The sequence below is a fragment of the Indicator indicator genome, chromosome 20 (genome assembly GCF_027791375.1).
Source record: "Indicator indicator isolate 239-I01 chromosome 20, UM_Iind_1.1, whole genome shotgun sequence".
Classification (NCBI taxonomy): Eukaryota; Metazoa; Chordata; class Aves; order Piciformes; family Indicatoridae; genus Indicator; species Indicator indicator.
Window position 1 is genome coordinate 9,472,936 of NC_072029.1, and position 25,415 is coordinate 9,498,350.

The window sequence follows — 25,415 nt, forward strand, 5'->3', positions numbered from 1 at the left end:
ACGAGGCATGATGCTAGATTAGTTGGTGTTCTGTTATAGGCTGTTAGTGCAATACTAGTGTTCATTTCCATGGTGTTAAAACTAAGGGTTTGATTTTTGGAGAGCGGGGAAGTGAAGGTGTTCTTCATGTTGCTGTATCATAGTGGTGCAACATTGTACAAAGTTTAAGGTGAAAAATCCAAAATAAGTGTGGGAGTTTTTGTTTTGTTTTTTAATGATTACGCAATCTTGTCTGACATGTTTAATTCTTCTACAGATTAACACTAAAGCCCCACAATGTCCTTGAAACCACGAGTAGTTGACTTTGATGAAACATGGAACAAACTTCTAACAACAATTAAAGCTGTTGTTATGTTGGATTATGTTGAAAGAGCAACGTGGAATGATCGCTTCTCGTATCCTTTAAGGGAAAACCTGACTTGATGTGTTTGATGTGTGTGGCAGGCAGTAGGCCTGGCCTGCATTATGGAACAGTTTTAATGGTCTTGATGTGAAGTCTGTTTAAAGTCACATCTGTTATTAAGCCTGTGGGTCAGTGGATATGTTGACAGGGGTGGAAAATTCTGCATATTTGGGAATTATTCTATATGACAATCACTGTGGTAATTCAAAGTAAACCCCTCTGAGTTTTACTCACTCAAATATATAGCTTCTGCTGTAGCTGTTCCCAGTAGTATGTGCTGAATTTCCTCTGTTCTGATAATGAGTTTTTCTCGTATGCTGAAGTGTCTGTAGCAGAAGAAACCCCTCAGAGAATGGACATCTTTACGTTTGGAGGTGTAGTGTGTAGTGAGGTTGTTCTATTTAAAGATGTCTCCCTTTTCTTTGACCTTCTAAGTGTGCTGATGACTGCCATACTAGACATTTCTATAGCAAGAGTTTATAAAAAATGCTTTTTTTTTTCCTTTCCTTCCGGTGTTACTGCCTCTCTCTTCAGCTATGTTTGAAAATCATAGAATCATAGAATCAACCGGGTTGGAAGAGACCTCCAAGATCATCCAGTCCAACCAATCACCCAGCCCGAAAAGAATTACACTTTCTAGGTGTGATCATACAGTCTTGCTTTTGAAGTCTCAGCTGTACATATGTTGTAGTGAAAGGTTTGCATTTTACATGTAAAATGGACTTCGAGTTTGGTTGGTTTGTTTTTGGGGTTTTTGTTTGGGTTATTTGTTTTGTGTTCTTATAATAAGATTCAAGTTTTGGAGAAGTTCTTTTAAAAGAAGTGTAGCTATTTTAACTAGTGATACTGTGCTCTGTGTCTATGCATTCATTAGCCAGTGCAGTGTGAATAATGAGAGAGTTTTAGGAGGCTGTTCTGCAGCAATTTGCCTTGGTTTGGTTTGATTACACCGGGGAGAATGGTTTATGCTAATCTGAGTTATTAATTCTGGGTGGAAAAAAAAAAAAAGCCCTGAGAAGGCTCTTTTACATGGATTTTTACAACACAAGCTTATTCTGTGAGCGGGAGCTAGACTGAAGTCTCCTCTATTTCTGGACATGTTGCCATTTTTCAGAATTACTTTCCCACGTGCTTTGAGTGTTTGCATGTGTACAGAAGGAAAATTGAGTGGCTCATAGTCCTTGTGGAGCCTTGTTCTCTGATGCAAGAATCTTTAAGGACCCCTTTAATTTTAAAATTATATAATCAATTTCTGAGAGCACGACTATTTACCTTGTCTTGGAGTCAAGTTCAAATGACTCCAAATTTTGCAGATTTTTTGAATTAATTAGTTGTGCTGACAAATGGTGCTGTGATCATTCTAAGCAGTTTGAGAACTGCATGTTTCAGTCTTCAACAAGTGGTTAACTTGTATAGATTTAAGCTCTAAACATTTAAAATAGATTTTAATCTAAAATAATATTTGAATGCCATGTTAGATTGATTTCTCTTGTCACTATTTCCCTTAGAATTTCTTATGTGGATATCTTGTACACAAGTCTGCTGTTGATCCTCTTTTGTGATTTAGTGCAGTTGATTGAACATCAGAAAGGAAACACTGAGTAGCAGATTCAGGAAGCAGTCTTAGAAGAATCATTTGACATGCAATTCTTAAGACCTTCCTTACTATAATCTTTTAATTCTGTCCCTTGGAAAGTGGCACTATTGGTGCCTAATTTGGCCCAGGCAAGAGCCTTTTGGCCTATTTTCAATGGCTGAGTGGCCTGAGGAGCTTGTGTGACTTATAGCTACCAACTGAAATGTTGTTTAGCACTACCTTTAAACTGATTTTTAACATAAACAGTTCACTGAGTGTTCAACAGCTTGGTGAAACTGGTAGTACTGTACAGCTGGTGTGAAAGCTTTTTCCAGATTTTAAGTATATAAAGGAAAAAAAGTATTAATGTATTTTAGGAAGATATGTCATTTAAATAATTCATCTTCTTGTTATTTGCTAGCTTTTTACTGTCTGTTAAATTCAATTTAATGGGAGTGATTTTCTTCTAACTGTCTATAGGTATTTTAAAGGCAATGTGATACTAACTATTTTTCTTGCCGCTTAATAAGTGTAATAAGGTGACAGATGATTGGAACTGTGTTAATGAAATTCATACAGGCTATTTAATTGATTATAGAACCAATTGATCTTCACAGCCTCTCTGTAGTTGATCAGTGGTGTGGAACCAAAGATAAAGTACAGCAGAGAATCACAATTTCAGTCAATAGCAGTGTATTCTAAGAAGCATTTGCTTTCTCTTATGCTGCTTCAGACAGATGATATCAAAAGATGTATGCAAACTAATAGTATTTTAGGAGTGAGAGGCTTGTATGGTGCACATTTCATTTATAGAATGAATTTTTACCTCACTACTTTCTCAGAATTTACTTGCTTTAAATATAGTGTTTTCTTTTTAACTCTGATGGTACTTGCATTGGCTTGTGTCTCAAACTTAAAACGCTAGAATGAATGGCAATGAGCTGGGAACCACAACTGTTCACAAATTAAAATCTTCTTGAAAAGATCACTTGAAAGACCATATGTCACTGTATTTAAACTGTGAGTCATCTTGAGCCATCTTTGACCTTCAGGTTTCCTTTGAGTCTGTGCAGAAAGAAATGTTCCTGGAGTTGTTTCATTGTCTGGTAAATGGCTGACAGTTATGTCTCTGAGATATTAATGTCTCTAAGGACAACATTTGTAAGTTTTCATGGCTTTGGATACAGTATTTTCTTGTTGAAGGTAACTTTATTGCTTCAGTTTCCCATTGCTGGGTAGTATCCATCAGGTAGCAACTAGTGGAGCACTTAAATTGCTCAGGATTTTTGATATTCTTGTTCTCAGCACAGAGTGAAGGCCCCTAAACAGCAGTTTGGCTTCAGCTTCCTTTGACCTTTCTCACACTGCAAAACTGCATGCTCAACTGGAAGGACAGATGGCTTTCACCATTAAAGATAAATAATTTAACGCTGAAAGCTTCTTTCTTATCTAAGAGGCAGAAGCACAGAAAAGATGTGCCGTAAGTTTATGAAGTAAAATATGAGTGATGATTAATCATTCATCTACCCTCCAAGGGTTGTTTGTTTTTTGTTGTTTTTTTTTCCCTGGGTGGGGGTTTGGTTGATTGTTTTGGGGTTTTTGATTTGGGTATTTTGTTTTGTTAGAAAATTCACAATATTTTGAACGTTACACTTAAATTTGCATTCTCTTGCCATTTCAAGGAGAAGTCTGATGGGGGTGATGTATATGGATGAAATACCTGTAGTTGAGATTAGGCACTGATTAGGCTGTCTAGGATTCTGGTTGCCCCATAGAGGTTTTTTCCCTTCTGTTGTCCCTGCATTGGTATCTTCTCTGTTTTGAGTAGTAATTCTATATAAAAAATGAAACATACTTTTGGGAAAAACTGTTAGGAAAGCTTGAAGATATTCTCTAGACTTAAGTAGGTGACTTGTCAACTGACCTTACATCTTCTACCTCCTTTTACATAGCATGTGCTTTTTTAAGGTAGACTAGAGGAAAAAGCAAATCTCATGTCTTTCCCTGAATTAAAGAGCTTACCTTAAAACGTAATCTATGCTGAATTGTTATTTCTAGCATGGCTGGTTTTACAGAGTGTCTAGACTTAGTGGGTAAGCATGATGCTTTAAAAGTTTTGCAGAACCAGTTTATTTCCCACAGTTGTTCACCTGAAATTTGACTTTATCTTTGTTTGAGTTGTCTGAAAGCAAAGTTGTTAGTCAAACTCTTTTCCTGACAAAGTATCAAATGGCTTTTTTCAAACTTTACATAGACTTCCAAGCCAGAAGTGTAGCTTTGCAAGGTACTTCAGGGACAAAACCACCTGAAGGGATTTTTTTACTTCTTGTTGCTGCCCATTTAAGAGAGCAAGTATAACTGCTTCATGTGACTGTGATCTAAACAGAGTTACTGAAATTATAATAATGGTTAAAAATAAAACATGGTTTTTGCATCCTCACCACCATTATGATGACTTAATTTCCAGTGTCCCTCAAAATTGTTTTACCTGTAGAGTTTGGGGGGAATATGCTGGGGCAACAAATTGTTTTGGACTTAGGGGAGGAAGACTTGAAGTGGGCTTCATTTCATGCTTGCTATACTCCATAGTTGGCTAATCACCAGTTCTTAACCTAATTAGTGCTTCTTTCCATTATCTGAAAAGAGCCTTGGTTTCACATTGGCTGTAGATACAAAGGAATAATTTCTGGTGAAAGCTGCTTTCGCACTTTGAGATAATCATATATTATTCATAGGTGGCAAATAAGTGGTAGGAGCTATGTCAGTGTGGGGTCAATGTCATCACCTTCTTCTGAAACTTATTATTGATGCTGAAAACTGAGATTCTTCGCAAATCAGGACTTTGATTTCAGAAAATGATCCATTTTATCTTTTGTGCTTGACTGTAAAGGAAAACATAAAATGCATGTGTGGGAGAAAAAAAGTTCTGTAAATTTTGAATTGTTTTACTAAGTTTTCATACTTCAAGCAGACACAAACCTTGACTCTGAGACCAGAGACATTTATGCTTTGTGTGTGGCCTATCCTGAACCTCTTGGAGAGAGACTTTATACTGAGACTAAAATTTTTTTGGAAAATCATGTACGCCATTTGCACAAGGTAACCTGTACAGTTATCCACCTACTGTAGGTGGGGTTGGCCCTTTTTTGACCTTAGGGAAGGGTTCTGTTTGGTTTCTATGTGTGCAGATATGCAGATTTTATGGGACTGAGTCCCAGATGACAGTTCTGGAGGCAGAACGTGTATGTATTTCTGGGCCGCATCGGAAGAAGCATGGCCAGCACATCAGGAGAGGTGATTATGCCTCTTTGCTCTGGTGAGACCATGCCTGGAGTACTGTGTCCAGCTCTGGAACCTTCAACATAGGAATTTGTGGTTGTTCTTCTGAAATGTTAGTCCTGTTCTAACTTTATCTGTGTGTTTGCTATTTGCATACTAATTTTAGCTGGGGTGGGGGGGTTGTCTTCCTTCACAGAGAGTACTGGAAGCTGAAGAGCAAGTACTAGTTATGTATCACAGGTACTGGCAAGAGTACAGCCAAGGGGCAGACTATATGGACTGTTTATACAGGTAAGCTTGAGGATGAGTTGTTAAACCTTTGGAATCATTACAGTGATCTGACACTTAAGTCTAGGGATGTTGCTTACAGAGATCAATACCTGAATATGCCCCATGTCAGTTTTGGATAAGAGTACGGTTAGAGTAGCAGAACATGAGGAAAAAAGAAGGAATAATATTCCAACAGGTTTTTCTGTGTGCTGCTCCTTACCACTGAAGTGATTGTTGAAGATGATTTATGCTATTCTTTTGATCTTGCAGTGCCAAATGTGTAGGTGCTAATAAACCCTGCAGCCCATGGCAGGTGGATTGGAACTAGATGATCTTTAAGGTCCCTTTCAACTCAAGCCGTTCTGTGATGAGGGAATATGGGGAATTAAAGGGGCTTTTTATGTGGTTTTGCTCAGAAACCATTTATTTTTCTTTATCAAAATCTGTGTACAGTAGTAAATACTAAAAAAAGGAAGTGTTTATAACGTTTCTTCATATCTGTTACTTTCTACAAATTCTTATCTTAAAATTTATAATACAGCTGTTTGCTAGTTATCATGACCTGAGTAAGGGATCATAAATGATAAAAATTTGCCCTATGAAAATTGACACCATGTTTTAGTCTGAGAAATGAAAGATAATAAACAGTATAAGTAGATGAAAATATGTTTTCCTTAAAGACATCTGATACTCAGGAAGGTTTTTTCTAACATTAAAAAGTAAATAAACTGCTATCATTCTAATACTAGTCAAGTGCTCAGAATTTAGGAGCCAATTTGCATATAGATGTGTGAGTAATATGGCTGTGTGCTGAAAGGCTGGATTCTTGTACTAGCATAGTGCACACCAAGAAGATGCTGTCAGTAAAATACGAGGTTATTGTTGATACCTCAGTTACTAATCCTACTGTTGTAATATGGTCTTTTAAATTGAAATAATTTCTGTTTTAAGAATTTCCTGCAGGTAGCAGTGGTGTTGGTTAAACGAAGTTACCTTTTGTGATGTAGAAGACATTCCACAACTGTAAATTAAAAAATGAAACCGAACAAAACCCACCCTAAACTTCTTCTGGTTTTGATTAGAATGTATTTATTTCTATAGGTACCTCAACACACAGTTTATTAAGAAGAACAAATTGACTGAAGCTGATCTTCAGTATGGTTATGGAGGGGTGGATATGAATGAACCATTGATGGAAATAGGAGAGGTAGGTACCTCTGAAAATGGGATTGGATTTAAACTGTATTCAGAGTGCTACAAGTTCAGCTTTGACTTTTCTGTGTCACAGACTGAACAGTGAAATTCAGTAGGTGATGTAAGTGCTGATGTAAGACTGTTAAATGAGATTATACTTTGATATAGAAAATATAATGACCTATGGGGGGGAAAAAGCGAATATGAAAACTATTGCAGAACTTCAGTTTACACTGTGAAAATGGATACCACTTTGCAAAAAACCTTTGGTTTATTAGGTGACACTACTATCTAGAAACTATTTTGAAGAAGCAGTACTTTTAGTTTTGGAAACTCTTGAAGCAGTTACTTTTAGGCTTCTATTTCTTGGTCTCACAATGTGTAAGAGCTTTATTTCAGAGTAGTCCTCTGTGCATCTCGTTTTCTAATGCAAGCTGGTTTGTATTCCTGTTGTAGCAACTTGGGTAGAGATTTTGGAAGAAAAATATGACTTTCTGGGCACAGAATTATCATGTAGGGAGGGCTTATCTTAAAGAAAAAAATCCCAAACTAATTTGGGGCAAGTACAATGTGTTGGCAGTTACTAATATAAGTTGAAGGTGCTGAGAGTAATTTTAAAATACCTATAAAAGAAAGAAAATTGTCAGCAGTAGTAGATACCACCCTGTGCAGCTAAGTGTAACATGCTTTATTTCTGTCACTGCATGGCTGCTGTTACCATGAAATAAGACAGTGAAATGAAAAGATAATTTTATGATAAAAAAAATGTGTGCTAATGAAACTTGGGGAGCTTTTCAGTGATCATGAACAAGTACCTGCTTGCTTAGCTTTTCTGAGGGATGTGTAACAGCAGGTACATACAATAGACTGGAGGTGGCTGTGTGATGTATATGGGCATAGCTTCAAACAGTTTATCATTGTAAGTATTCCAGACACTGAGTGATTAGTGTACTTGGAAAAATATAGGATGAGATCAGTCTGCCAGTAGCTTTTTTCTGTCCGTGTGTTAGGAATGCATGGTGAAGGATACTGCTTTGCCTATAACCAATACCTATAACCAATTTCAGACTTCTCAGTTTTCAATCACTGTGGAGCCCTGAGCTAGAAAACAGTTTAAGATGTGCCTTGTGGGTTTTCTTCCCCTCATCAGAGGGCAACAGATTCTGTAAAATGGAGGAAATGACAATGTTCTATATTGTCAGTCTAGGTGGAGACCTAAGATCAGTCCCTTTCTTAAGGAGAAAAAAAAGTCTCTTGAAGTAATACACTGAAGTTGCTGGGTTGACCTGTCTGTAGTTTCCTTGACAAGAAAATTCCAACAGGCAAATTGAGCTTGTTTGATATGTTTTGCATATATGTGCACTTGTAACCAGCTTGCTTAGGGTCCCTACATGCATTTGAGAGTCCTTGACAGAGTGGAACCAATGAATAAATCAGTCCTCTTATATGCGTAGGAAGCATGTGTTCAGACACTGCCTGACTAAAAGTTCTGTCTGACATTGCTAGTGTACAGATCTGTGTGATCCTCATCCAAATGCAGTCAGATGTTCTAGAAGAAAAATGCTAAAAGAATATGTCAATATATTGACAAATGGGGGGCGGGGAGGGGGAAGAGGGGAGGCAAACAGTTTAAAAAGGAGAAAGAAGAGGGTATCTAACAACTTAGTTTTTAAAATCTTGAATGGGGAATTGTCATCTTTGGTAAGATTTTGGCGGAGTGTGTTGTTTTTTGGGGGTTTTGTTTGGTTTTGGGTTTTTGTTTGTTTGTTTTTGTATTTTTTTTATTGATGTGAACATGTTGTGTCCTGACAGTTAGCTCTTGATATGTGGAGGAAATTAATGATTGAGCCACTTCAGGCCATCCTTATTCGGATGCTACTCCGAGAAATAAAAAAGTAAGTGCTTGGTTATTTTTTGTTGTTGCACAATATGGGGGTATTGCACTTTCCAACTCTGAGAAGTGTGGGGACTTTGACCCTCATCTTACCAGTTGATGATGTCCTATCAGCTTTTCTCATGGGAGCTATATACTTGTGGTTTGCATGAGTGGAAAAAGACTCTGAAATGATAACAGTTAATTCACTGTAACCCAGGGGTAGTGATCTAGTCCCTTAGGGAATCAACTCAACCACTAATACAACTCAAATCATCTTGGCTGATATTTTTCCAGATTGCAATGATGAGTCAGTTCATCAAAGAATTAGATGGGTGCCAAAGCAATGCAAGAGAGATAGATGCCTGTCACTGAGCAGGATTAGCCCCCTTGAACAGCAGAGAATTGTTAAGTCACTTAAGCCTATCTTGTCTGACTGTACTTCCCTGCATATGGAGTTCAGTATAACACACTTTCTTCCCCTTCCCTCTAGCCCAAGCACTCCTCCTCCAAGACAAGCTGAGTATCAGCTTAGGCATTTTTGTTTTAACACAACAGCAAGCCATCAAGATCTTGAATTGTGAGAAAATTAATTGTGAAATTTTTAAACAGAAATAATTTGGAAATTATTCAGGTGCTATCTCAAATGACGATGTGGTTAGTGCAGGAGAAGCTTCTCTACTAAAGATAACTAACATCTAACTAACTGAACCTATTCCTGTCTAGGCTGATACATTAATTTACCCTTTGTTTGAAAGAACCTGTTGGAAGTCAGTAACTTTAGAAGCGTTTGAAACAGGCTGTTCTAGTTCACAGTGCATTCTGTGGTTAATTGAGCTTGATAGGCCAATGGTCTGACACAGCAGAGTACTTCTGAATAATGGAGTCTTTTAATGAGTATAGTATTTATTGTTGTACCTTAATCTTTAAAACTGTTTTATGAGGCTGTAGCTTTACGCTGTAGGATATGTCTTCAACTTCTACTGTTAGCTTTAATCTTAAGGTAGGAACAAGATAAGATAAAGCAGCACAAGATCCTTAAACTTGTTGTAGTTTCCTCCATTTCATTTGAAAAAAGAAACATCATCATCAGAATGAGTGGAACTTGTGTTTCCTGTACTTTATCTTTTGTTCAGATTGACCACCAAACATCACTCTCTTCTACCCTCCCAAGATGTCTTGTGACATCCCTGCTTCAAACTGTATAGCCTCAGCCTTGGTGGGGTCATTAAATTATGTCATTGTAGTCTGGCAGGTACTCTCAGTACTACAAATTCTGTCAAATCTAATTGAAAGTACCCTCTTGTATTATGAATTCTGAGGAGCAGAGTGCCACTGGTGCAAATTATACCCGCTGTGGCAGCATCTTGTGACATACACTATTTATCTTGCAAATAGTGTAGCTTTCCAGATAACTTCATGATGAAGTTCATAACACAGTTCTAGTAATAAATGCTGTGACAGCTTTGCTGTACATGTACCCACTGAGGAAACCTATGTGAAGCTACTAAAAAAAAAAAATCTGCAAGTGTTGGGGGAAAAAAATGGGCAATGTGAGCATAGAGGTTAATAAATAAAAAATGCTTACGTGATCCTGGCAGTTGCTCCAAACTTGTCACTTGATTGGCAGCCTCATCCTCACTACCTCCATGTTCAGAAGTGGATGTATGTTCTCTCTCTTTCTTGTGTACAAGCAGCTACCCCAAAAAAAAAGAGACTCTCCCTGCAGAAGCAGTTGCCCATTAGGTCAGTACATTTGTAACAGATGACCAAGCTGCACAAACCACATGGTGACTGCTTGTAGTTTGTTAGGGAGCTGGTTGTTTCCACCCTTCATGAGGTGAAGTTTTCAGATTTTAGGACACAGTAGTATTTAAAAGCAGTACATGTAATTTACAGTGTTATAAACATGCAAATATGGTCTGGTGTATGTAATGTAACCACTGCTGCTGGGGCTCCAAAGCTCATGGGCATCCTCTGGAGCTTTTATCAATTCCAAACCAAAATGAATGAAATTAGCAAAAATATTTCTCCCTGATTCCACTCTAGCCTCTTAGATAGGTGTATGGTAATGTTTGCTTTTGACTTACTTTTGATGCCTTAACTTTTTTTCTTGCCTAACCTTTTTCACATCCCTCATGCAAATGCCTCTCCTATACCATTTTAAGTTTCTAACACAAGACTCATTTTTGTCTTTTCAGTGCAGTCTGGGCAGTAGAAAACTTCTTTTCCTATTTACATGTATAGGGGTGTGTGTATATGTTTCTGACAAAGGAAAAAATCTTTGAAATTACAACTGCTTGTGCATTATTGTAAACATGTATTTTTGTCCTGTTTAACACCTCAAGAGTTAAGGAAATATTTTTGACTTCTTTGTAAAGCATACGTGAACGATGTCCTTTTTTACAACAATTTGTGTTTTAAGGAAGTCCCTGCTGCTATGGACGTGGGTCTCTTATTTCCAGTCTTTGCAAAGGAGTGAACATTAATGCTTTTAGTATGCAAACCACTTTTTTTTAATTACGTTTCTTTTTAACTGAATGGGACTAAAGATAATATTTTCTTCACTTAAACTGACTCCTTTGAATCTAAAAAGTTAACTGGAAAACGTAAGGTTTTCCTTTTCCAATGAAAGATTTTAATAATTGTGATGGTGTGCCAAATATGTTATTTCTTCCACTTAATATCTACATGTTGCATGGTAGAGAAGAACATAAGAAAATAGCATCTCTCTTGGTGTGATGTTGGCAAAAATGATTTTTTTTTTTTTTTTTTTTTTATGACTGGGACAGGAGTGTGAATCCTGCTTTGGCAAGGGCATTGGACTTGATGCTCTCTGGAGGTCCCTTTCGACCCTTAACATTCGGTATTTCTGTCAAGGTAGACTGATAGAGGCTACAGATACAAGATGGAGCTTGTTGTAACTTCTAAAGTACTTGCTTAATGTGATTTGGAATACTTCTGTTCTTAACAAACACTTGGAAATGTCATGACCTGCAAATGCTTTTGGATAGTTGATGCATTGTCTTAGCAATTTAAATATATAGAAGAGAGAGAAAAGTATGTTAAGTTTGGTTTTTTTGTTTTCAGATTAATCTTCTTCAGTTTTGCCAGTCTAAGCAGAGGAATTTACTGGAAAATGTTTTCATTCAACTATCAGATGAGTAACATTAGATACCTACCTTTTCATGAATGTTTGTTTTCCTGTTTCAGTGATCGCTGTGGAGAAGACCCAAACCAGAAAGTAATCCATGGGGTTATTGACTCCTTTGTTCATGTTGAACAGTATAAGAAAAAATTCCCCCTAAAGGTAGAGACACATTTCTGTTAATAATTTTCAGAGCTAATCTAGTATGTGTATTATTCGTCTATTTGTCCTTCTTAAAAAAAAAAAATCTCCCTTTTAGTTTTATCAGGAAATTTTTGAGTGTCCTTTTCTGAATGAAACAGGGGAGTACTATAAACAAGAAGCTTCAAATTTATTGCAAGAGTCAAATTGCTCACAATACATGGAGAAGGTAAGAGATTCTTCTGTACGCATGAAATAACTGAAATCTAATATTATCAATTTACTGATTAATATAATATATACTTTCCTGTACAGTTCCCATAGTTGTTCTTGTTGCATGTTTTCCTGCAGTTTAAACCATGCCTTTTGGTGGCATGGTTTATCTAAACCTTGCCTATGGCCTATGACTGTCTGCTTCAAAATATGTCCTAGTAAATGATAGATCAATCACATGCCAAGTAGGGGGAGGGGGAAAGAAGACAAACCAAAATGCCTGTCTGACTGATCAGTATGACTTCCTCACTTCCTTATTTTCCTTCTGTTTGTAGTGGTATAAGATGAGATTTTTAGCCATGTTATGGTTAGAGGGGACTCTATGGTTGAGTTATCACAGAGCACTGTTAAGTGACACACTTTTGCGAAGGGTTTTCTTTTTGTTTTGCTTTCTGGTGTATGAAGTCAGATTGTGGTTAAATTACTTCTAATTGTTATACTTTGCTTGAGAAAGCAAAGATGCCTACAAGAGTAGGATTCAGTCCTTGGTGCAATACTGTCCACACTAACAGGGTAGAAGAATTCAGAAGGCTGTGAGACTGACTAAACCATAAGGAGCATAAAGTAATGGTTGCAGACGAGGTGAAATTCAGGAACAGGCTAAAACTTCAATTAAACTGAAAGAAAAGCAGTCTGCAGCTGTACTACTCTGCCTAGGCTCCCCTCATTCACTGGACAGGTGCTTTTATGTCAGTATTCATTGACTGAGTTGATGATAATGGTGATTTCCTTCCTTCAAGTTGCAAAGAGAGCTTTTATTAATAGCTGACACCTGTCCTGTACCTTTTGAGCAGATGTTTACCTACAGGCAGAAGAGTTAGGAACAGTAAAGTGATTCTTTTATAACTAGGTGTTGTAAAACTTTCTTTGAAGGAATAAGAGGTGTAGGAGGAAAAATTCGACTAGGCTGGTCACAAAATTGAAGAAGAAATTTTGAAAACCACTGAGTGCTGTTAGACATCTGGCAGTGACTAAGCATAGCCACTCCTCAGAGTAGAAGAGTATATTGATTCAGCAGCCTGAGTCAAAAGAGTAAATTTAATTTTTCAGCATCATGGACAAGTTCTTTTTTTTTTTTTTTAATTGCTTACTCATATTTCTCATTCCACATACATATGCTGCTGTATATTCATGACAGTATTTCATCAGCTCTCAGTTAAAAAACTTGTGTGTAGGTTTTAGGTAGACTAAAAGACGAAGCAATGCGGTGTCGGAAGTATTTGAATCCCAGCTCATACGACAAAGTGACTCATGAATGCCAACAGAGAATGGTAGCTGATCACTTGCGGTTTCTGCATGCAGAATGTCAAAATATTATCAGACAAGAGAAAAGAAGTGGTGAGTCTCAATAGTCACAAAAAGCATGAAGTGATGTTTCTTTTATTGATTTAGCTTTGCAAATTACTCTCTTTATTCAGTGACTCTTTATGTGCTTAAGCATTTCCATCTAATATAGGTTACTTATGTGGAAAGCCAAATTAAACCCTAAAAGACATATTTTTCTTTTACCAAGTAATTGCTTTTCATTCTTCCAAACATATAGTCAAAACCTTCTTTTTACTGTTAATAACTCTTCTTTCAGCTAATACTTTCTCTTTCATTGTCTTAGCTTAAAAACACAGTGAAGTCCTGTGTCATGTAGAATTGATCATATTTTATGCTTGTGTTTTCATTTGTAAACCAATGGCTCTGTCTCTACAGATTTCTTCATCATCATTTGACAGGTCAGGATTATAAGATGTTTTGGCTTCTGGGCTCCTTTTTATTGTCCAGAATCTCCCATATCCTTTTTACAGAAGCAGATGCTCTTGTAGTTAAATTCCCTGCCTAAATAAAAAGATGTGGCTTCCTGACCACTACATGTCTCTCTACCCATGCAAGAATGCTTATTCTTACATGGAAGATGGGATCTATTATGTGAAACAAATTACTTTTCACAGTCAAACTGAAATTGTACCTAATAATAGTGTTCATTTTGCACCTTTTATCAGAGCTTGGTTTTCTTTTTGTGGGGGGAAACCCCAAACTCAGACAAACAAAACCAACCAATAAACAACCCCCCCCCAAAAAACCCGCCAATCCTCACAATCCTAAAAAAACTCCAACTACTTAAAAACATTTTTAAAAAGCAGTTGCTTATTTACAGCTTGTCTAACCTGAGAATTTCAAGCCATTACTGGAGGAAAAGAATAGTCAAGAAAATATCTAAAACAATTTTAATCAGCTGCTGCTAAGGGAGATTCAAGAAGGCCAAGGATTCAAATGAACTGACAAAGTATTTTTCCATTCTAGCCCATCTCTTCTCTTGGAGTCCTTCCTAAATAAGGAAGAGGTAGTCCTAATGGCAGTACTTAATAAATATTGTATTAGCCCTATTCCTCTTATTTTTTTTGTCAGTGACTGTCATAAATATGCTAGCGAAAAAAAGGTCTTTTAATTTTATTGGGATTAAGGGCAAGCACAGCAGTGTGCTGGGCTGAGAAAAGGGACAAAAACACAGTGTATGTTACTTTTTTTTTCCAAAACTATTGGTCTTGGTTAGTTCTTGAAAAGTTCTGTGTGAAATTCTGATCTTCTCTTAAGTGTTGAATTTTAGTATTTCTAAGCATATTGTATAAAAATGTATCTCTGTTACAGACATGGCAAATATGTATACTCTACTTCGTGCTGTGTCAAATGGTTTACCTCATATGATTCAGGAACTACAAACCCATATCCATGATGAGGGCCTTAGAGCAACCAGCAATCTTTCTCAGGAAAATGTGAGTTTCCTCAGGCAGCTGAAATGACCTATTGATTAACATTCCTGATGAACTGTTGACCCTTTTTCTTTTTATTCTTTTCTGGTTGTTTTTTTGTTTGGTGGGTTTTTATTATTTTGTTTATAGGAGATTGGTCTAGAATATTATGGATAAATTGTAACTTCTAATCAGCAGACTTAGCTGTGAAGCACATCCCTGTCCTGAGTGTTGATTGTTGTGATCTAACCAGAAACAAATAGAGCTAGCTATTTCTCATTGTTTGTTTAATGCTGTCTGGGCAAGTAGGGCCTTTTGTTCTCTGTATGTATTTTACTCCTGAATTTCTCTAAGTCGGTGGCATTTGCTGTTTTGGTATATTAGAAACCAATGATTCAGTTTAGTTTAATTATATGTTATTTGTGAAGACTTGACATCCTGTCCTGATTTCAGTGTGGTGTTTTTCACTGATAGCTTTGTAATCTCATTAATTTCATGTAATTTCAGCAAGTATTGCAGCTTAATTAAAGTGTTAAACTCTTTGTAGCGGGTTCAGTTCATATGTATTTAAATTACTCAATTCCACTTTTGTTCCTCTAGCACTGATGCTCAGAAGCAAACAAAGAAGCTTCTATTTGCATTGTATTTGTACGTGTGTACATTCTCCTGTCTAGATCTCTGCTCGCTTCAGGACGGTGACTTCAGCTGTGCAGTCTGTAATAATACACAGATACAAACAGATTGCACAGGAGTGTTTGCTCCTCTCTAACTTCTCTGTGCAAGTCTTTAGTAGCATAGTTGGCTTTCAAATTATCTGTAAGTTTATTGAGCTTATTCTTTCAAACTAGAGTGCCTATGCAGAGAAATGAATGCAGAACTGAGAGAGCAATGAGAATTCACAACCTTATGTAGATCAATCCAAAATTTGAAATATTTGCTTTGCTGTGTGAATTAAGTACTTTGTCATCAAAACATGAAAATGCCCTTGGGGAGCCATGTGATGCAGCTAGTGCATTGCACACTGTTGCATTGCTGCCTGCCAGCTTGTCTGTGTAGGGACTTCTCTAATTGCTCTGAGCCATGTAATGCTGAAATGAGTGCTGCACTGACCGGAAACTGCTGTGCAGCCAGAGGTCAGTGTGTAGGAGAAGCAGCAGTTTGTTTCAGTAGGTTTTTGGCTTGATTGTTCTTTTTGTATGTTAGCTTTAATGATTTTTGAAAGGGCTAATAAAGGATTCTCTCTATGATATAATGTACAATATTAGACAGCATGGAAGCAGTATAGACTAAAATCTGTGTTCGATGGCAACGCTGTAAATGTAGACGTAGACTTTTTGTTTCCAAAACATGCTCAAGCACAGTGTTGTAGGAGTACAACACTGCAGAATCAATCCTTTCAAAGACTTAATCACTATTAACTTTTATCAAGAAGAATGAGTAGGAAAACTTGTACAGCTAATGTAGATGTATTTGTGTGTAGATAATATTGCTTTTCTCATCAACTTGCTTTCTGTTTTATCCACCTTTTTTTAGATGCCAACACAGTTTGTGGAGTCAGTTTTGGAAGTACATAGTAAATTTGTTCAACTCATCAACACTGTTTTAAATGGTGACCAACACTTTATGAGTGCCCTTGACAAGGTAACTTACTTAAGTAAAAATAGTATTGGAAAACAAAATGTGGGACTGTGTTTCAGGCTCAGCCAAATTCTAGAAGGCATCAACAGATGTTCAAAGACAGAGTTCTTATGCAGTATTTCTAGGTCAGAAATGCAGTGGAAAAAGGAGATAGTTCAGTGTTAGGGGAAAAGATATGTACTAAGGAAACCACTTTAACATTTACATGGTTTCTGAAAGACCTGGTATTCTTTTAGTCTTAAATCAAATTGCTCATCTGTGTTTGTAATATTGAAAAAGAATTATTTAATATTATAAAACAAATATTTAATTCAGTCTCCCAATGCTTTTCTGCCTGGGTTGCAGTTGATGTCATGGCCAGAAGGTGGAGTAATATGAGATGTTTAGAAACCTAATGTAATGGCAGTTTTTCGTGGTGGATATCCAAATTGCTATTGTTGCCTCTCTTAGTGCAAAAGAGTGATCTAAGTTTCAAAGACTTTAATATTTCTTGTAAAGTCAGGCATTCCTTTCTCACAGGGCTTCTAGGGACCTGGTAGCAAATACTGGAATGCCAAGGCATTGTCAGTTCTTTATAACAGTAACAATGATAATGTTTTCCTTCCATAGAAGGAGCTATCATTTCTAGAAGCTATGGTCATGCAATTTTTTTTTGGTTCAGTATTAGTTTAAAATGTTAATTTAAACATAACATGTAGTTTAGAAACTAATCTTGATCATTGCAATACCTTTGTTTATGATTTCAAGTTTTAACCTGCCATTATCCCCTTCCTTTTTCATCATATTTAGGTTTCCTGCAGCTACCATATTTTTTGTACATCACTGCTTCAAATTTCCACTTGGAACAATATTTTTTTTTCTCCTCTTTAGTCTATCAGATAATATGACAACCAAGAGGATTTTTCCTACTGTTGTGAGCGCATCGATGTGTGTTCTTCAGGTCAAGATGCACACTGTTGATGCAAGCTACTGTTGACATGCTGCTGCTTGAATCTGCTTTATCTGCAATTGTTGCAGTTTCTTTCCATTCCTTTGGACCACGCATGTTGTTATAAACCAAAATCTTTATACTTTGACATTTAAGTTTCTAATCAGAACTTAAGTTGTTCTCCTGCTTTCTACAATTAACTTCACTTCTACTCTTCCGACTTTTACTTAAACCTCAACTTTAGAATGTTGAACTTTTTTAAAGCCTTTTGAAGCACATCTTGAGCATTGTGAAGCATTTGAAGTGCAGAGACTCTCACAGAACAGTAATTCAGACCGTTTTATTCATAGTTTTCTTTTTTGACCCCTTTTTATGTTCTTCAGTTTTATAGGGTCTTGGATGGTCTTTTGCCCTGAATATTTAGATTCTTCAGATTCCATTAAAGGAAAAGTTTTAAGTCATTTACACTTTTAATTTTTGTCCTATGTTCCTTTGTAGGCTTTGACATCAGTAGTTAACTATAGGGAGCCCAAGTCGATCTGCAAAGCACCTGAGTTGGTAAGTGATACCTATTACTGTATGAAGTAATCATGCTCTTTATAGCTGTCAGAAGAATTGCATAGGATCCAGCACACAAATACTCATTTCTCACACTGAGTGAGCCTCAGGTGTGTATTTCAGTAGCAATAAATGACTTCACCTGCACCCACATTTTAGGAGTGTGCAAAATTGGTGCAGTTTCCATTTTTTCCCTGGCATTTGTATTTCCTGTGGCTGTAGTGTGTATTGTTTACCTATGAATGCAACCCTTGTAATGGAACACAAGACTGTAGGCTGTGATGTATTTCATGCTTTAACTTCTCTGTAGAAATTTTGGAATACCTTGGCTTACATTTGTTCTCAACCTTGACAAGTAGGTGTGGATTTATTTTATTTTTTTCTTTTCTTTTAAATTTGAGCTGGCCAAGTACTGTGACAACTTGTTGAAGAAATCAGCGAAAGGAATGACAGAGAATGAAGTAGAAGACAAACTTACAAGTTTCATTACTGTTTTCAAATACATTGATGACAAAGACGTATTCCAGAAGGTAACTTTTGCTGTTCAGTGAATGATAAAATGTTAAAATTTTAAGTGGTTATTCATTTTAAAAATCCTCATATCTGATTTTTTTTTAATGCAGTTCTATGCCAGAATGTTGGCAAAAAGATTAATTCATGGGTTGTCTATGTCTATGGATTCTGAAGAAGCCATGATTAATAAACTAAAGGTAATACAATATTCTTTTAATGCAGAGTAAACAAAAGTAGGATTATGTAATGTTGAGTGTGAGCAGCAGAGGGTGCCAGAGATAATTCAGCAGTCAGTAAATTGTTTGTAATGTTTAATTTTCTGATTTATTGATAGTCTAATAAAGTTATGTGGCCAAGCATCACCTAGGCATTTGAGATTTTAATGTCGTTTTGGGTAGTTCTATTCAACATGCTCAAATAATAATTTCTAAGAGTACCAAGGACTTTCATAAACTAGCTCTGTCTTGTCATTTTATAAAATAGGGTCACTCATAGAAATCAATGTCTAGAAACTGAAACTAAGATAAATCTGATCATTATTTTTTATAATGCTTGTTTTCTGTGGTAGCTACTGTTGTCTGTAAATATTATAACACTGCTTCTGCTGCCTAGATGTTCGCATGGTAGTGAACGTGCCTAGTTCCTATAGTTAGTACTCTTTTCACTGTGAAACCTGTTACAATATTCCCTTGCAGCAAGCCTGTGGTTATGAATTTACCAGCAAGCTCCATCGAATGTACACAGACATGAGTGTTAGTGCTGATCTCAACAATAAATTCAACAACTTTATCAAAAACCAGGACACGATTATAGATCTGGGAATTAGTTTTCAGATATATGTTCTACAGGTACTAATATATGTTTATTACTATTGAGTTATTTATACTTAATTTTTATGTTTTGGTAACTATATTCTGACTATGAATACTTCTCATGGAAACTGACACCTTGTCATTGTGGCATTATTATTATTATATGATTATTATTTATTATTAAATTATTTTCATAGTGGTTCTTTTTAAAGTGAACCCACTAACACTACACAGTGGTGATGTAAAATGCTTTGTGTTCTTGTCTTGAATTAATATCTCAGTGGGGAATGCGTAATGAACAGTAAATTATCTGGTCTAAATTGAATGTCTTCTGATATAATATACACTGTATATCTGCTTAATAATTTTATTTGTTCTTAATTTATATGTTGTATGAAAATGTTAATGCTTTTTCTTTTTTTCCCACACCTTTAGGCTGGTGCATGGCCTCTAACTCAGGCTCCTTCTTCTACATTTGCAATTCCTCAGGAACTGGAAAAAAGTGTACAGATGGTAGGTTAGTAGGAGGCTTCTTGTAAAGATGCAGAAAATGTCAAATAAGTACAAATAAAAAAGGTCATCACTCCAACAGAGAAAAACCTGAGCTGCTTTGTTCTGTACATAAGTTGTAGCTGTCTTGTTTCCAGTCACACAAACACTGAATTTATGTGTTTCCATAATTTTATTTTTCACGTCTCTCTTCTATTCTTGGTTGATGAGGAAAATACAAATACGATCAAATGAACTGGGTTGATTGGATAAAAGGAGATTGTGTTTCTAATATTACATCTGAACAGATTTGAGGGCAGATGAAAATGCAGATCATCACCCACCTTTATTTCATAGAACAAAAGATAGGACATTTCAAAATCAAGCTTAGAATCACAAAATTACAGAATCCTTTAAGTTGGAAGGAATATTTCAAGGGCAATCTAGTCTCCATCCCTTACAAGTGAGTGAGGACATCTGTAACTACGTCAGCTTGCTCAGAGCCCCATCCAAACTGATATTGAATATTTCCAGGCATTTCTACCACCTCTCAGGGCAACCTGTTCCAGTATGAAGCTTAATGCAAACTTCCTTAAAGTTAATTTTAAGAATTCTCAAAGCAGTAAAGGTTTTACTCTGGCCACATGCTATCTTTTTACGTGATTATTTCTGCTTTGTAGAGGTGGAATATTTGATTATTTTTTATTATATTCTTGTGCTTTAAATGCTACCTGTACAATCTTTGTGTTAGAATACAGACTCTGTGCTTCTTTGTGCAAATGGGGTTTGGACAGCATGGTTTTGTCAACATAAATTCAAGGATCTGTAATCACTTCTTGATTTTGAGATGTTTGTAAGTTGTATAGTTGTGTCTAGATTGAAACCCAGATTGGAAGGTGGCAGAAACATGTACCTACTTTTATGCTTGCTCTTTTGCAATTTCCCCTAAAAATAATTTTCAGGAATGTAAGCCGAGATATGTCATGAAATAGCTGACTGTGAGAAATAAGCCTTAACCAGGAAGGTGGTTTTTTTTCGTTTGGTTTGGTTTGGTTTTTTTGAAGGAGATGAAGAAAGATAAATCAGTAGAATGGATTTTCAGACTTGATTTTAAATAGGATATCACAGCCATGGAATAGAGAACGTGAAAAAAATAAAATACACTTGTTTTTCTATACAATTTGAAGGAACAGAGTAACAAACCCTAACAAGATTCATTGCTGAAACCTAGAAATTCTTCCAAGTTCAGTAGAGTTGATACTTCTTTGTAATGCTACAGTGGTTTATGCTTTGAGAGTAGGAATGTATCAACAATATTTTATGATTTATTCATCAAGTGATTTGTTAATGTTCAGATAGTTCAGTAAATGATTGATGGTCAGTCATCACCCAACTTCTAAAGGAAAATGCTGTCATGAATTGATCTGCAGTGTTTGCATAGTATTTGGTGAATATACAATCAGTAAATCTTCTCTTTAGTGGGGGTGTGATAATAAACTATTGTCAGTAGTTATTTGTGACTAATTGAAGTTCATTTTGTGTTGCAGTTTGAATTATTTTACAGTCAGCATTTTAGTGGAAGGAAGCTTACTTGGTTACATTATCTTTGTACAGGTAAAAATAAATGCTCTGCTGAACTCATACTCTCTAAACTGACAATTGCTTGTTAAAAGCCCTTCTGAAATGACAACAGACTTTGGAGTTGGAGCATTGTTGTATATAAAAAGTCAATTGACTTGTTTTGCTTTAGGAGTTAATTTAATGTTTGTTACTTATTATTTCCAAAAATTCTGTTTGTGAACTTGCACGTTATCTGTGATGTATGAACTCCAAAGTAAAACCATAGCTGGACATTCTTTGCTCCAAAATGGCACTGCAAAACTGCTGAGTTAATAACAATTGCCCTGGAATTACTAATTGAAGTTTGTATTACAAGGCATGGAAGCTATTTGCGAATTCCCTTCTCTATAAATATAAATTATATTACAAAATGTATGGCATTATTCAAATTCAGCACTGTAGGTTTCCTTTTTTTATTGAAAGGTCACAATTGTTCTGGTATTCATAGTTTGATAATCAGAGAGGGGAGGGGAGGGCATGTGGCAGACCCCATTCTGTATGTGTAAATTCACATTAGTTTTCATTTTCCCATTCTGAGCCTTAAATGCATAGTTAGGTGTGGACTGAATGTCTGGATGTGTACCAGGAGCTCTGGTAGTTCGGTTTCAGATGAGTTTTCAGTGCATGCCATCAGTTCATAACATACCACTTGTATCATTACAGGTGAAGTCAAAATGAATTACCTGTGCAAACCTTATGTAGCCATGGTCACAACATACCAAATGGCAGTGTTGCTTGCCTTCAACAACAGTGAAACTGTCAGTTACAAGGAGCTTCAGGATAGTACACAAATGAATGAGAAGGAACTGACAAAAACCATCAAGTCCTTACTTGATGTCAAAATGCTCAACCATGACTCAGACAAGGTATGCAGTAAGGATATTAAACTTCCATGTTTGCAGTTTTGTAACTCTAATGTTTATTGAGGGTGGTTTTTTTTAATGCAAAAGGATCCATTGTTTGTGCTTTTTGTTTCTGAATTTTATTATTGACCCTTGTGAACAACCCTAAGTCTGTGTTTATAAGGAAAGAGATAGGAGGCTGTAGACTTCCTGTGCTGTACTGAACAGCTAACACTGCCAGGATAGCTTATTTCTGTTGTATTTCATACATATGGCTTTAGACTCACTGCTCTTGAAGGGAATTCTTTTCAAGTACAAGCTGCTAGCTTTGCTTACAGGAGGAAAGCCGAAGCTGCTCTGATAGCTGCTTTTTTTTATTAACCAGGAAAATGTTAGGAAATTGAAAGTGAGATAACAAGGAAGATCTGATGCTTGCAGTGCTTCCAATATCGGGAAGTGAGCTGAGGTTGGAACAGGGGTTGTGAAGATGTCTGTTAAATCATGGGTGAAATCAAACATTGGGAGCTATAACAGAAAATGATTATTCATAGTCTTAGGAAGTTGCCCATTATTTAAAGGCTTTACATTTATTTATGTCTGTTATATTTAAGCTTATGTTATGTGAAATGTTACAGCTTTCCAACCCTTTCACCTTTTAATGTTGATCAGTTCATTTTCTGGTTCTTTAATTTCCAGATTATTGTATTCAAACATCTCTGCTAATTCTGTTGTCTTTGCACTCCATCCAGTGTGAAAGCAGATCTGTAGGCAGTCTATCAGCTTACTTACTGAATAAGACATTGAACTTCAGTGCCTTAAACAGTGAAATTAAATACCCTGACTTCTCCTTACCTGTATCAGCCACACAGAAAAATGTCATGTATTAAATGTGGTGGTTTGCTTTTGTTTGTTCTTTTTTTTTAAAGACAAAAAGAAGGAAAAAAAAAACTTCTTGCAAAATCTTTACTGGTTTATTAGAATCAGTTATTGAGTTCATGGACAGCACACAATTTATACTTAGCCATGGAAACAGAATAATGATAGATTTTAATGTTAGCTTCTATTTTTAAAAGCTGTTGATCTTTGCCCTTTCATGTTACATGTTATTATAGTATGCCTAAGTTAAAGTATAAAGAAGTTAAAATAAAGAATATTTGTTGCAGAATAAAGTTAGAATAAATATTGTTTTGAGTATGTATTTAGATAAATACTGACTGTTTCTACTTAAGTATTTGTACTTGAGACTACCATGGTTTGGCAACATCTAAGAAGCCAACTAACTATTCTGCTGGAAACTGGTAATAATTTTACATTCTCTTACCTGCAAACGGCAAAGATCAATCAGGTCATCCTGTTAGTTGAATGTAAAAGAGTTTGGATCACAGGGAATAATTACTATTTATGGAAGTGGGCTTTTACTTGTGGAAAAGAATTGAGATTGACAGGAAAAAAATTAGAAACATACAGATAGATGTGGAACTGTAGAAGTTGTGGTTTGTGAACTGTTTCTGCTTGAACATAAATTACTTTCAATGTTTTCCCTTAAGTTATGGAAGATGACAGGGTTGAAAGGGACCTCTGGAGATCATTGGGTCCAACCCTCCTGCCAGAGCAGGACCATAATAGTTGTCAAAGCAGCAGCTCTCTCCTGAAGTTCTGCTATAAATGCAAATTCTACTTTTATTTGCAGGGAGCAAGTGAGTTTAAATGGAGAGTGCTTGCAACTATAAGCTGTCCAAGTACTGAAACAGAAATTGCTTTAATCACCCTGAATCATTAAGAGAAGTCATGTATGACAAAGTTCTTCATAGTGTTTTCTAAGGAGACTTCCTTTCTAGGTTAGATGAACTGTAGCTTAAAAAAAAAAATCACATTTCCAACTAATTGTTTGTAGGTGTGCAAGCCCCTAGCTATGATTTTTCCAGGTATATTGTTGCTGTTTTCTGGTTCTATTTCTGATTGTTGTAAAAAGACTCTTTTTTGCAGGAAGACATAGAGGCAGAGTCCACATTTTCATTAAATATGAGCTTCAGCAGTAAACGAACAAAATTTAAAATTACTACATCCATGCAGAAAGACACACCACAGGCAAGTATTCTTTGATGTTTCTGTCCTCAATAAGCTCAGGAAGTGTATTTTTCTAGAACTTAATTTATTGTAGTAGTTTGGTGTAAGCAGATGTAAGAGACCCTGCATAAGACGTACATCATCACAAAGGCATTGTTTAACGCTGAAGCACAGCAGATTTTGCTTGTACTTAAAATTTAGGCAGGAGAAGATGGGATAGAGTCATAGAATCATCAGAGAATCCTAGAATGGTTGAGATTGGGAGGGACCTCAGAGATATCTGCTCCAGCCATGGACAGGGATGCCCCATGGGGGAGACAGCCACAGCCACTCTGGGCAATGTATTTCAGTCTCACTTCCGAAGGATCCAGTCTAAACCTACTCTTCGTCAGCTTCAAACCATTCCCCCTTGTCCTGTCCCTGGACACCCTTAGGAAAAGTCCCTCTCCAGCCTTCCCATAGGATCCCTTCAGGTATTGGAAGGCAGCTCTAAGGTCCTTCTGCAGTCTTCTCTTGGCTGAACAACCCCAGCTCCCTCGTCCTAACCTCATAACAGAGGTGTTCCAGCCCTTGGATCATCTTTGTGGCCTCCTCCGAACTCTCTCCAACAGCTCTGTAGAAAGTAGAAGAAAAAGATAAACAAACTTACTCTTGTCCTAAGTGGGATAGCTTGGCTTGTCTTAGGAGAATTTTTGTTGATGTTCATAAAAGCAACTTATTCCAGGAACAGCAGAACCAATCAACTCTATTTTCCTGTGGTTTTGTGTCCCTTGGCAGCTAAAATTAAGTCCCTCTTTTATCTCCTAAGACATAGGATTGTTTACAAGAGATGTGTAGATGTGTTGTGTTATCCATTCTAGGAAATCCTGCCTGCCTTTCTCCCTAGCAAAAACACTGATTTGGATGTCTCTCTTGTATCCTCCTGCTGATTTCCAGGAATCCTGATACTCTTGATTTATGGAAGTACATGGAAACGAACTTCAAGATTTTTTTGTTAATTGACTACTTTATTTAAAGTAAAAAGTCTGGATTCAGGATCCTTTTATGAAGTAT

General features: G+C 36.4%; 1 protein-coding gene across 2 annotated transcripts in view; it reads left to right on the forward strand.

Moving 5' to 3' along the window:
- Nucleotides 1-276: 276 nt before the first annotated feature.
- Nucleotides 277-25,415, forward strand: part of CUL2 (cullin 2) — a 29,202-nt gene continuing 4,063 nt past the window's right edge. Inside the window, exons 1-18 of one of the 2 annotated variants that reach the window (XM_054389924.1) lie at nt 277-395; nt 4,976-5,078; nt 5,455-5,549; nt 6,630-6,735; nt 8,535-8,617; nt 11,809-11,905; nt 12,003-12,113; nt 13,333-13,495; nt 14,795-14,919; nt 16,429-16,536; nt 17,960-18,019; nt 18,421-18,549; nt 18,643-18,729; nt 19,228-19,380; nt 19,780-19,857; nt 21,381-21,447; nt 22,117-22,319; nt 24,282-24,383. In XM_054389924.1, the coding sequence (XP_054245899.1) occupies nt 277-395; nt 4,976-5,078; nt 5,455-5,549; nt 6,630-6,735; nt 8,535-8,617; nt 11,809-11,905; nt 12,003-12,113; nt 13,333-13,495; nt 14,795-14,919; nt 16,429-16,536; nt 17,960-18,019; nt 18,421-18,549; nt 18,643-18,729; nt 19,228-19,380; nt 19,780-19,857; nt 21,381-21,447; nt 22,117-22,319; nt 24,282-24,383 (1,989 nt within the window). The remainder of the gene's footprint in view (nt 396-4,975; nt 5,079-5,454; nt 5,550-6,629; nt 6,736-8,534; nt 8,618-11,808; nt 11,906-12,002; nt 12,114-13,332; nt 13,496-14,794; nt 14,920-16,428; nt 16,537-17,959; nt 18,020-18,420; nt 18,550-18,642; nt 18,730-19,227; nt 19,381-19,779; nt 19,858-21,380; nt 21,448-22,116; nt 22,320-24,281; nt 24,384-25,415) is intronic. The other variant, XM_054389925.1, reaches the window with a different exon arrangement.